At 45.6% G+C, this 12,056-nt stretch overlaps 1 protein-coding gene across 1 annotated transcript; it reads left to right on the top strand.

Annotated features, from left to right (window-relative positions):
- Positions 1–1,434: 1,434 nt before the first annotated feature.
- On the top strand, positions 1,435–11,820 carry RPL34 (ribosomal protein L34). Its single transcript, XM_040418382.1, has 5 exons — positions 1,435–1,502; positions 2,248–2,321; positions 2,394–2,493; positions 3,842–3,945; positions 11,695–11,820. Exons 2-5 carry the CDS (start codon positions 2,257–2,259, stop codon positions 11,777–11,779), a joined length of 354 nt encoding a protein of 117 aa, XP_040274316.1. The 5' UTR covers positions 1,435–1,502; positions 2,248–2,256; the 3' UTR covers positions 11,780–11,820.
- The last annotated feature ends 236 nt before the right edge of the window (positions 11,821–12,056 follow it).

The raw sequence follows: 12,056 nt of genomic DNA, 5'->3' as shown, positions 1-12,056 counted from the left end.
TTTGTTTGGGAGGGTTTAAGGGATGCGCACTCCATGCGCTGAAAATGCTGAAAGTGCAGAGCGCTGGGTTAACTACTGCTGCACCTTCATAGTTTCAGCAAAGGTTCAGGACCCCTCTACCAGACCAGAAGTATAACATGCCGTATAAAAGCATATGACTGTAGCCAGCCAATTAATGATCTTATTGGCGGTGTGTGCATGAACAGCATATGACCACTGACACGTACAGAAAATCATACATTCGGTCTTGCGGGGAAGGAAGCTGCAGCGCTGTAAAGGGTTCAGCCGCCATGCAAATTTTACAGGGTCCCGGGGGGGGGGGGGGGGGGGGGGGGGACCCTTTAAATGGGGCAAACGCCACAGCATGCAAAACTGCAATAGAATTCTGGGGGTCTGCCTCAGATATCTGCCATGTGAACAAGCCCTTATACCAGCTACTGGTTGGCTTGCTTTGCTACAGAACTGGATGCTATAAAGGTTGGCAAAATGGCACATTTTAGGCTGCGCTCCCTTGGCAAGCTAGGTGCAAAGGGTTTTTCTAAAACTAAGGGCTTGTTCACACGAACGTATTTTGCGTTCCGTATATGAGCCGTTTTATGCGTTCCGAATCCAGTACCATTCATTTCAATGCGTCCGCATCCGTTTGCTCCGTTCCATGGACCCGCAAAAATTATAAGTCCTGTCCTATTCTTATCCGTTTTGCAGACAATAGGCATTTCTATAATGGACCTCCTGGTCCGTTCCGCAAATTGCGGAAGGCACATGGGCGGCATCCGTTTTTTGCGGATCCGCAAGAAAACAGCACGGTCGTGTGAACGAGCCCTAAGGGCTCATGCACACGACCGTATGCCCTCCGAGATATACAGTCCGTGAGCGGGCCATATGTCCCGGAGCGGCATTGATCGTGCGCGCAGGAGCGCACAGCATCATAGACTACAATGATACTGTGCGCATCGGGCCGCCCGCTGGACTATTGTACTGCACTCATAAGATAACCTATGATGCTGTGCGCTCCGATGCGCACCATGTATGCCGCTCCGGGACATATGGCCGTCTGCATGAGCTCCAGTGAGATTTATCAAAACGGGTGTAAAGGAAAAACGGACTTAGATGGCCATAGCAACCAATTAGATTCTACCTTTTATTTTCCAAAGGAGCTGTGAAAAACGAAAGGTGGAATCTGATTGGTTGCTATGGGCATCTAAGCCAGTCATCCTTTACACCAGTTTTGATAAATGTATACACATTTGTGACGCGGTTCTGTACGGCGGCCACACAATAATGTGGTTTCCGCATATGACTGGCGGGACTTTTACTGACAGGTCTGCCTGACAGCCTCCGTGATGATGACTGACTACAGAAATGTTCCCTCCGCGCCCCCGTAGCCATTTCCGGTGTGAGTACGGCGGCTGTGAAGGCAGAGTGGGCGTGGCCAGCAGTCATTCCTCCACTCGGCTCCTTCCTGCCCTCCTTCCTTTCTCTTCCGGTGACGGCGGCACCAGGTATGGCCGCTCTTGTGGGTTATGCTGCTGCATTGAATCCTTCTCCATCCTGCTCCGGGTTATATATGACAAGCCGGGTGAGGCCGCGGTGGCGGCGGGGGGACATGTTGGCACCCGGACATGGCTGTATTGTAAGGAGCGGGCAGGTAGCGGAGGCCGGGCTGTTGTGGGCCGCAGACGGGCTGCTCTCCGGTGTGTGCCCGTCCTGTCACTGCTCACGTGGACTTGCAGTTCTGACCCCCATGAGCTGGACTGTAAATGGTGGGTTTCCAGCGCTGGTATATGTGTCTGCCCCGGGGACCGGTGTGATGCAGAGTCATGACTACTGCCGTGTCATGGATCTGGGGGCAGGGGTGGTAGTGCTCGGTCTCTGGTAACCCTTTAGTAGCTGGTCCTGTTCACATGAACGAGATGTCTCTACCAGGTAGACTGCTTAGCGTCAAAGTGCTTCCATGGGCGGAAGTCGGGTCCCACCACTCTGAGGGCCATAGCAGTAGTGGTGCTCCAAGTACTCCGACCAGCCCTCTGGTGTGTGACATGTATAATTTGTACGTATTTCTTTGGAACTAATTCATGAACTGCTGTAACTTGTAATAAACATTTGGCAAAAGAAAGACTGAAATACACCTGAATCCTTTTTCTTCTAAAAACAGGCCAAAATGAGAAGCGTGCCCCAGTGATGGGGTTGATCATGCTGACAGAGGCTCTATAAGTAATGCTTGACCATGTCTTCCATCCCCTGTAGATATAAAGAATGGTTCAGCGCCTGACATACCGTCGTAGGCTGTCCTACAACACGGCCTCCAACAAGACCCGTCTGTAAGTAGCTGTGATGGAAGCCGATGCTTTATCGCGTTGTGTGCAGAATTTCACGCATTTTCTTGTGTCTAGGTCCCGAACACCAGGAAACAGAATTGTCTACCTGTACACAAAGAAGGTTGGCAAAGCCCCCAAATCGGCATGTGGCATCTGCCCTGGAAGACTCCGTGGTGTAAGTGTGCCATATAGATTCTGTAAAAGCTAAGTGTGTATGATACAGTACAGGTCATAAAAGGGGTTTGCCTGTGTCAAACATTGGTGGCGTATCGCTAGGACATGTTACCAGTGTCTGATAGGTGCAGACCTATCTCTAGAACGGAGCCTGCACATTTCTATGGGACTGCTGAAAATGGCCAAGCACTGGCTTGGCTATTTACGTAATCCCCATAGAAGTGTCAGCGCTAGCGCGGTGTGCTTCCCGTTCGTTCCTATGGGACTTCTAAATGTAGCCAAGCTCACTACCAAAGAAATGCATGCAGGGCGGCTGTGCGTGACATTGATGGCATATCCTAGTGATATGCCATCAATGCCTGAGATGGGCCACCACCTTTAAAAAGCAATGGTGGAAGAGAAAACCAGTCCTCATCTACCCTTTAAATGTCCTGCCTTTCCATTCATATTTCAAGTGGCCGATCTCTAGTTCCACTTGTGACTGGCTGAAACAGTCACGTGATTGCGTTATTGTTGGAGAGACCAGAGTAGTGCAACATTTAAAGGGTCGCGTAATGCGTTTTTCTTTATTTTATACAGTTTCAGTTTTAAAGACTACATCCACACCGGAGGGATTTTCTGTGGGACATCCACAATGTATCTGGAATGTTGCTGCAGATTTCATAGTACAATTTGCAAAGTTGAAATCCACAGCGTAAACTGACCTGTGGATATAAAATCCACACTGCGGGTCAAGTTCCCCCCTCCCTCCCCATTGAATCTGGTGAGATTTTGTAAAGTGTTGCCCCTTGTCTGGCACTGCTGCACAGGACAGTGTGCTGTCACTCATGAGAGGTGAATGGTGGCATTGAAATGCACCCTCGATGCCAGTGCTCCTGTATGCTCTTCGGACCACTTGTACTGTGCAACAGTGATGGTCACATAGGTTGGACCAGCACCTGCTGATTGTCTTACCTGAGGCAATGGGATCTTTCAGTAAGACAATGCTTCACATGGCTAGAAATGCATGACCAAGACATCAAAATACTACCCTGGCCCCCTAATTCCCTGGACTTGAACCCAATTAAGCATCTGTGGGACGACCTCTATCTTCGTATTCGCTCTATAGATCTTCCCCCACGTATACTCCAGAGGTTGTGGGATGCACTGCAGTCAGCATGGCTCCACCTACCTGTGACCACCTACCAGTCACTCTCAGCCTGTCTAGCTACTGTCAGTGCTGCACATGGTGGTTACTCTGGATATTAGCTGGTGGTCGTAATAATGTGTGAGCGTTATACATGCACTGGATAAATCCGGTTTATTTGGCTGATTGTAATAAAACTATCAATTTGCTTGTATTTTTACAGATCCGAGCAGTTAGACCCAAAGTGCTCATGAGGCTGTCAAAGACTAAAAAGCACGTCAGCAGAGCTTATGGCGGCTCTATGTGCGCAAAATGTGTTCGTGACAGGTGAGGCTGCTTGACGTGATCCACGTGTATTTTCTGCATTGTATATCCCCTTTGGTTTTGTTACTTACCCCTCAGGGTAAAAATTGTATGTATGGGTTAATATGGTACAACCATTAATGCCTCCATATGGGTAATGGTATGTATGGGTTAATATGGTACAACCATTAATGCCGCCATATGGGTAATGGTATGTATGGGTTAATATGGTACAACCATTAATGCCGCCATATGGGTAATGGTATGTATGGGTTAATATGGTACAACCATTAATGCCGCCATATGGGTAAGGCCACAAGTGTAAGAGGTTTTGCTTCAGATTTAATTTTTTGCTTTGTGACGTGAGATATCTACTTTTGAAATTAGTTTTTTTGCCTGCCGTATGGAAATGTCTTGAAAACCCAATCCATAAAATCTGAGGTACCTGTGTGGCCTAGTGAGTCTTCATCAGTTGTGGGAACCATGTATGGGGGTGTACCTGATAAGAAGGGGTTAACCAGTCTTCACTCGTTGGGTTTGCTACTGTTATGTCACTTCGTATGGTCCTATTTTACCAGGAGGAGTCTGACGGGGATAGCTTTTTTTTTTCTTCACCTTAGTCTACTTTCACACTGGCGTTTTGGCTTTCCATTTGTGAGAACCGTTCAGGACTCTCCCAAGCCGTCCGAAACGGATCAGTTTTGTCCTAATGCATTTTGAATGGAAAGGGATCCGCTCAGAATGCATCAGTTTGCCTCCGTTCAGTCTCCATTCCGCTTTGGAGGCGGACACCAAAACGCTGTCCGCCTGACGAAACTGAGCCAAAACTGAGTGTCATGGATCTGCACAGACGGATCCGTTCAGATAAGACAACCATCTGCATTCATTCAGAACGGATTCGTTTGTATCATCTTTAACATAGCCAAGACTGATCCATCTTGAACATCATTGAAAGTCAATGGAAGACGGATCCGTTTTCTATTGTGCCAGATTGTGTCATAGAAAACGGATCCCTCCCCATTGACTTACATTGTGTGTCAGGACGGATCTGTTTTCTGGCACAATAGAAAACTGATCCGTCCTCCATTGACTTGGTGTTCAAGATGAATCGGTCTTGGCAATGTTAAAGATAATACAAACGGATCCGTTCTGAACGGGTCTGTCTGTGCAGATCTATGCGGATTCATTGCTGATCTGTAGGGGTGGTGCGATGGGTTGTTTTGATTCAGACGCTTGCACTTGGTATCCATGCTCCATGTTGTGACCATACTATGGATCAGTGTTACGCTGTCTCTGCGCACCACACCTCCAGTGTGCGTGATCCCTAACTGGTTTGTGGGCCCACTGGCTAATGCATCATTGTGAACAGTTCCCATATGAGTTGGCTTTAAGGGTATAAGCACACGGCAGTGTAGTTTATGGAGATGTTCATTAGGGATGAGCGAATCTACTTTGGATGAAACATCCAAAGTTGATTCGCATAAAACTTTGTTCCAATACTGTACGGAGCAAGCGCTGTGTACAGTATAAGAATATATTAGCTGAAGTTACTGCTTCGCGAAGTCTCATGAGACTTCGCATAATAACTTCAGAAATTTGTGCTGTAAAAGACCATTTCCTGAACTCTAGTTTGGTTCCAAGGTACCACTTAAAACCGAACCAGAGTTTGGGAAATGTTGTTTTAAAATACAAATTATTACCCAAATTCTCGCGAGACTTTGCGAAGCAATAACTTCGGCTCATCAGAGCCAATACGTTCTAATACTGTAGGGAGCTCCTGCTCCGTACAGTATTGGAACAAAGTTTTATGCGAATATACTTTGGATGTTTCATCTGAAGTCGATTCCCTCATCCCTAATCAGTGCTGTTTTCGCAGTATTTCCGCGACAGAATATTTTGATGTGACACGTGTGTAATTCCCCCAAATCCACACAATTGATATGCTGTGGATTTCAAAATCTGCTCCTACAGTCGTTGTTTTTCTACAAAAAAAAAAAAAAAAAAAATTTCCACACCCTGTAGATGAGATTTTGAAAAGCTCATCTACTTGGCTGGTACTGTGTTACTCTCTGGATTAATCTGCATGTAATAGTCACCATGTGCATATACCCTTAATATCACTTCTGTATGTGGCACCAGTGATAGTTAAAGGGAACCTGTCAGCGCCCCTTTGTAGTGTAGTGACAGACAGACCCGCTGATGTCAGTGGTCTCTCCCTTCCCTGGTGGCATTCAGCACTTTGAGTACTGATCTACCAAAGCCCACAGTGTGTGGCAGCGTTGAGAGAGATGAGTCTAATGCCGCACACATCCCCCACTTCCGAACAATAATAGTTTTATTTCCTGTTTTGTAAAGGGGAGGGGCAGTCGCTGTATCAGACTCTGAGCGCTGCCGTTGGCTTCAGATGGTCAGTAGTCTAAAAGTACTGAATGCCACCACAATAGGGACACCACTGATATCAGCTGTTCTGCCACTACACCAGGGATCAGCAACCTTCAGCTGCTGTGAAACTACAACTCCTAGCATGTACACATACTTGGCTGTTTCTGAAACTCCCACAGAAGTGAAAGGATTCTGGGAGTTGTAGTTCCAGCACAGCTGGAGTCCTGGAGGTTGCTGATCCCTGCACTACACTATGCTGCCCTCGGTGAGTGTGGCATAGAGGAGGTTTTCTTTAGAGATAAGCAAATTGATTTCTCATCAGCAGGACCTGAGTGGGGGAGAAGCGTGCACCTTGCCCTAGATTGACGGGGCCTGACAATTTCCTGCCTGCGCTGCCGCTACCATTAGCAGACCAAGGGCACAAACTCTGCTTCAGAGTAGCATCTGTACTGGCTTGATTTCTGTTTTACAGAGAATTTGTCAGACAGACCAAAGGAAAAAATGCTATTTAGTCCAAAATCAGTAAAGGTGTTCATAGCATTTAAAAAGTGATGGCCTATCCCGAAGATAGGCCATCATTGTCTAAATCGTTGGGGTCCAACATCCCACACCCCTGCCAATCACTTCCCCTCTCACGGCAGGTTTAAAAAAAAAGTGGAAGGGAACGGGCCGGCAGCATGTCTTTATTATTTTCTACATCAGATTTGGGCCTCTTGCACACGGCAATATGTCCCGGAGCGGCATACATCGTGCGCACGGGAGTACACAGCATCATAGATTACAATGATGCTGTGTGCATCGAGCCGCCCGCGGGGCTATTGTCCGTACTCATATGATCTTATGAGAGCGGACAATAGTGCCACGGGCGGCCCAACGTCCACAGCAGGCAGGCTGTTCTATCGAGTGAACAGCCTGTCGGATCCATCCTGCCGCTGGTGTGAAAGTAGCCTAAGGTCTTACCAGTTCTTCATCTGTCCAGTGTCACTGCACAGTAGATGGCTGACGTGTCGATATACAGGTGAAAGTGCCTAGTGGTCCCTCGACAACAAACTCCACGGGCCACTTTCAGTTGTATTTCAATTCATTGCTTGCAACATACAGCTTAAAACCAATGTTCCATAGAAAGTGCTGTGCTATTGTCATATTCTTATCTGTTCAGAAAACGAGTCCACACGAGAGGTAGGAAGTCAGTGTGCCCAGATGCTTGACAGCGCCCCCTTTCTTAAGCCTGTGCAGTCTCAGTCCTGTGGATTTAAATGGCCTATCCAATTAATGGAAATAAACCTGAAAAGCCACACCCACAATTATCAAAAACTCCACCCAACCCTGCTCCATTCATGAACAGGGATATTCTGCCTTACAAAAACAGCTTAAACAGAATGCCCTTTATTCAGTTGTTCCTAAAGCCATCCCTTCACCAGAGCCCTTACTGCAGAGGGAGAAGATGAACGGATGAAAACCTTGCTATTGCAGGGAAACTTACTAGATCGTTACATTGGACTGCCTGAACCCTAAGGGGTTAAATGAAGCTTGCAATTTTAGTGTGTTTTTTATTTTTATTTAAATGGCTGCAGATGCAGCTGTCGAGGGTCTTGGCACACTGACTTCCTACCTCCAGATATGGACTCGCGTTCAGAGCTGGACTTTCTGAACCGATAAGTATATGACAGGCACTCTGAACCTGAGGCCCTTCAGCTGTTGCAAAACTACAACTCCCATCATTCCCTGACTGCCTACAGAAGGGCATCGTGGGAGTTGTAGTTTTACAACAGCTGGAGGGCCGCAGGTTGAGCATCCCTGGTATGACAATAGCACAGCACTTTCAGTTCGTTGCTTGCAGCATACATCTTAAAACCAATATTCCATAGAAGTCCATAGAAAGCGCATAGATGAAACGCACATGAAAGCAGTGCTATACCCTCGATATTTTGATACTTATTCTGATTCTAAGGCTCAGTAGCTGTCCCAGCAGGCTGCCTGGATGCGGTTTATGATGCAACAGGCAGAAATTTGATGACATTGTTTAAAAGGGTTTTCTGAGATTTTACAACTAATGACCTATCCTCAGCATAGGTGATCAGTGGGGGTCTGACACCCCATTCACTTCTATAGATCTGATCTATAGGCCATGTGACATCACACGGCCTCGGAAAAGCTGAGAGAAGGCAGCAAGCGTTATCAGTGATGGTGCCTTCTCAAACAGCTGATCGGTGGAGGTCACTGATCAGATACTGATGACCTATCCAGATGATAGGTAATCACTAGTAAAGTCTCGAAAAACCCCTTTTAAAGCGGTTCTGCTCAGACCGTGCATCTGGCCTCACTGGAAAAGCGCTCCCCAGTAGTTGGTGAGGTACAACTGGGCAGTGCGTTTTAACAGATGGATCATCCATGCAGCAAAGGCCCTTCTGTGGTGCACAGATCCTTTGTTTAGCTACATTACAGATGTGTTTTGCGCTGGTTTTAATCTACTGGTTTCTTGAGACAATTTTTTATATATGGAGGTAACTTTTTTTAACCCCTTAACCACCTCAGCCCCCCTAGCTTAAACACCCTTAATGACCAGGCCACTTTTTACACTTCTGCACTACACTACTTTCACCGTTTATTGCTCGGTCATGCAACTTACCACCCAAATGAATTTTACCTCCTTTTCTTCTCACTAATAGAGCTTTCATTTTATGGTATTTCATTGCTGCTGACATTTTTACTTTTTTTGTTATTAATCGAAATTTAACGAAATTTTTGCAAAAAAAATGACATTTTTCACTTTCAGTTGTAATTTTTTTTTTTTTTAAAAAAGACCTCTATATATACATTTTTCTCTAAATTTATTGTTCTACACGTCTTTGATAAAAAAAAATGTTTGGGTAAAAAAAAGATTTGGGTAAAAGTTATAGCGTTTACAAACTATGGTACAAAAATGTGAATTTCCGCTTTTTGAAGCAGCTCTGACTTTCTGAGCACCTGTCATGTTTCCTGAGGTTCTACAATGCCCAGACAGTAGAAAAACCCCATTTCGGAAAGTAGACACCCTAAGATATTCACTGATGAGCATAGTGAGTTCATAGAAGTTTTTATTTTTTGTCATAAGTTAGCGGAAATTGTTTTTTTTTTGTTTTGTTTTTTCTCAGTCTCCCTTTCCGCTAACTTGGGACAAAAATTTAAATTTTTCATGGACTCAATATGCCCCATAGCGAATACCTTGGGGTGTCTTCTTTCCGAAATGGGGTCACGTGGGGTATTTATATTGCCCTGGCATTTTAGGGGCCCTAAAGCGTGAGAAGAAGTCCGGAATATAAATGTCTAAAACATTTTACGCATTTGGATTCCGTGAGGGGTATGGTGAGTTCATGTGAGATTTTATTTTTTGTCACAAGTTAGTGGAGTATGAGACTTTGTAAGAAAAAACAAAAAAAAAAATCAATTTCCACTAACTTGTGCCAAAAAAATGTCTGAATGGAGCCTTACAGGGGGGTGATCAGGGAGTCTATATGGGGTGATCACCCCCCTGTCATTTATCACCCCCCTGTAAGGCTCCATTCAGACGTCCGTATGTGTTTTGCGGATCCGATCCATGTATCAGTGGATATGTAAAAAATACAGACGTCTGAATGGAGCCTTACAGGGGGGTGATCAGGGAGTCTATATGGGGTGATCAGGGGTTAATAAGTGACAGGGGGGGGTGTAGTGTGGTGCTTGGTGCTACTTATTACAGAGCTGCCTGTGTCCTCTGGTGGTCGATCCAAGCAAAAGGGACCAACAGAGGACCAGGTAGCAGGTATATTAGACGCTGTTATCAAAACAGCGTCTAATATACTTGTTAGGGGTTAAAAAAATCGCATCTACAGCCTGCCAGCGAACGATCGCCGCTGGCAGGCTGTAGATCCACTCGCTTACCTTCCGATCCTGTGAACGCGCGTGCCTGTGTGCGCGCGTTCACAGGAAATCTCGCCTCTTGCGAGAGGACGCGTATATGCGTCCACCCAGAATAGCAGGGCCGCCGCCAGGACACAATCCTGCGTACGGCGGTCCGGAGGCGGTTAAAGGGGTTGTCCAAGTTATGAAAAAAAATATATAGCACTGAAAATCTGGCAGCAATATATAACTAAGCTAAGCAAGTTTTATGCAAAAAAATATCTATTTCCTAATTTCCCTGGTTCTCTTCTGGCCCTTGTTTACTTGCAATAACAACAACCCTTGCCCCTCCCCCTGCTCTGCTTAGGGAGTGGATACAAAAGCTGCCCTGAGTGACATGTCTTCCTGCTGGGAGAATCAGCAGCATGTTGTATGTGTAGAACTATAAGTCCCACCTGTATAATGACACTGCTAATACACACAGGATCTTCCCCCTACCTTTTTGTGCAATGCTCTCTCTAGTCTGTCAGCTCCTGTGCCCAGAATTGTCACTGCCTGCAGCTACCCAGTCTGCAACTGAAGGGGTTAAGAATCCTAGGAGAGAGCAGACAGCCTGGCAGTAAAGGGGGGCGTGGCCAGCACAGGTGTCTCCTTTGGTAAACAAACTTTTTATCAGAACAGGGAGAGAAGCTGACATCACAGGTCATGTGACCCCCAGTCAAATCTGCTAAACCAGGCACTGCAGATAGTGAGTTAATTGTAAAGTTGTTTGCCTAGTTAGGAACATAGAACAAAAAAATAACTCCGACAACCCCTTTAATGACCACCACTGATACTTTGTTTTTGCAGCAGTCATTATTATTGGGCTTTATTGTAGGCCACCACCTATTTACAGTGGTGTAGAATAAGCGCTATGGGTCCAGTTCTAATATGAAAGCCAGGCTCCAATGGCCCAGATCAGCAGAAGTGCTATTAGATGCTGCATACAAATGGTTTAGTGGGAGGTCAGGTGTAGGCATCCTGCAAGTGAGATTTCAGGCTGCTGCGCATTAGTAAAGTGTATTATAGAAGCAATCAGAAGATCGCATGTCAGAGTCCCTTTGTGGGACTAATACAGTGAAAGAAGGAGTTTTATTAAAATAAAATCCTGCAAAGTGAATGCCATAAATTGCTGTTTATGGAATAAGAAATTAAATGTTATGTACCCCAATATGGTATTAATGAAACTATAAGTCATTCTGCAAAGATAAAGCCGTCGCACAGCTCTGTAGGATGAAAAAGAAAGTAATGGGTCTTGGGATAAAGATGCAAAAAAAAAATTTTTGGGAAGGTTTTTATTGTGCACAAAGCCTCTTGTCCTTCAAGTTGAGGAATTTGCCTGCACTGCGCTAGCGGGAGCCTGGTACTTCAGTCTTAGAAAGTCTGTGACCGCTTCCTTGTGATGGAACCTCTGTGGTTTGTGTGTATATCTGTTGTCAGGATGACACTGTGTATGCTACTGGTGTTGAACCCACTCTTTATTTTTCTTTGCAGAATTAAGCGGGCATTCCTCATCGAGGAGCAGAAGATTGTTGTGAAAGTGCTGAAAGCTCAAGCACAGAGCCAGAAAGCGAAGTAACATCCTGTGATCACATCGAAATAAATGTCTCTCGTAATTTGTTCTTTTGTCAGTTTTTTTTCTAAGACGAGTCTTCTGCCCACAGATCTGTGGGAGCATAGGGATCTGACTGCAGCACTAGTGGGTGCTGCTCTTGGTGGGGGAGCTTATTTAGATTTGGGTGGTTTATAAATCAATTTACTCCCCAACATAATAAAGAGCTTGTCATGAACACAACTCCTGTTCATATGCCCTATTAACCTATTGCTGACTGCTTGAATTTTTTCAAAGGTCACTA

The sequence above is a fragment of the Bufo bufo genome, chromosome 2 (genome assembly GCF_905171765.1).
Source record: "Bufo bufo chromosome 2, aBufBuf1.1, whole genome shotgun sequence".
Classification (NCBI taxonomy): Eukaryota; Metazoa; Chordata; class Amphibia; order Anura; family Bufonidae; genus Bufo; species Bufo bufo.
The sequence above is the reverse complement of the archived record's forward strand: the minus strand, read 5'-3'. Positions and strand labels throughout refer to the sequence as shown.

What these genes read in the sequence shown, in the direction of transcription:
- RPL34 (XM_040418382.1), top strand. Translation starts at nt 2,257, where the DNA reads ATGGTTCAGCGCCTGACATACCGTCGTAGGCTGTCCTACAACACGGCC. An exon ending in GCCTCCAACAAGACCCGTCT is followed by an intron (nt 2,322 to 2,393) that starts GTAAGTAGCTGT and finishes TCTTGTGTCTAG; the next exon opens with GTCCCGAACACCAGGAAACA. An exon ending in GCCCTGGAAGACTCCGTGGT is followed by an intron (nt 2,494 to 3,841) that starts GTAAGTGTGCCA and finishes GTATTTTTACAG; the next exon opens with ATCCGAGCAGTTAGACCCAA.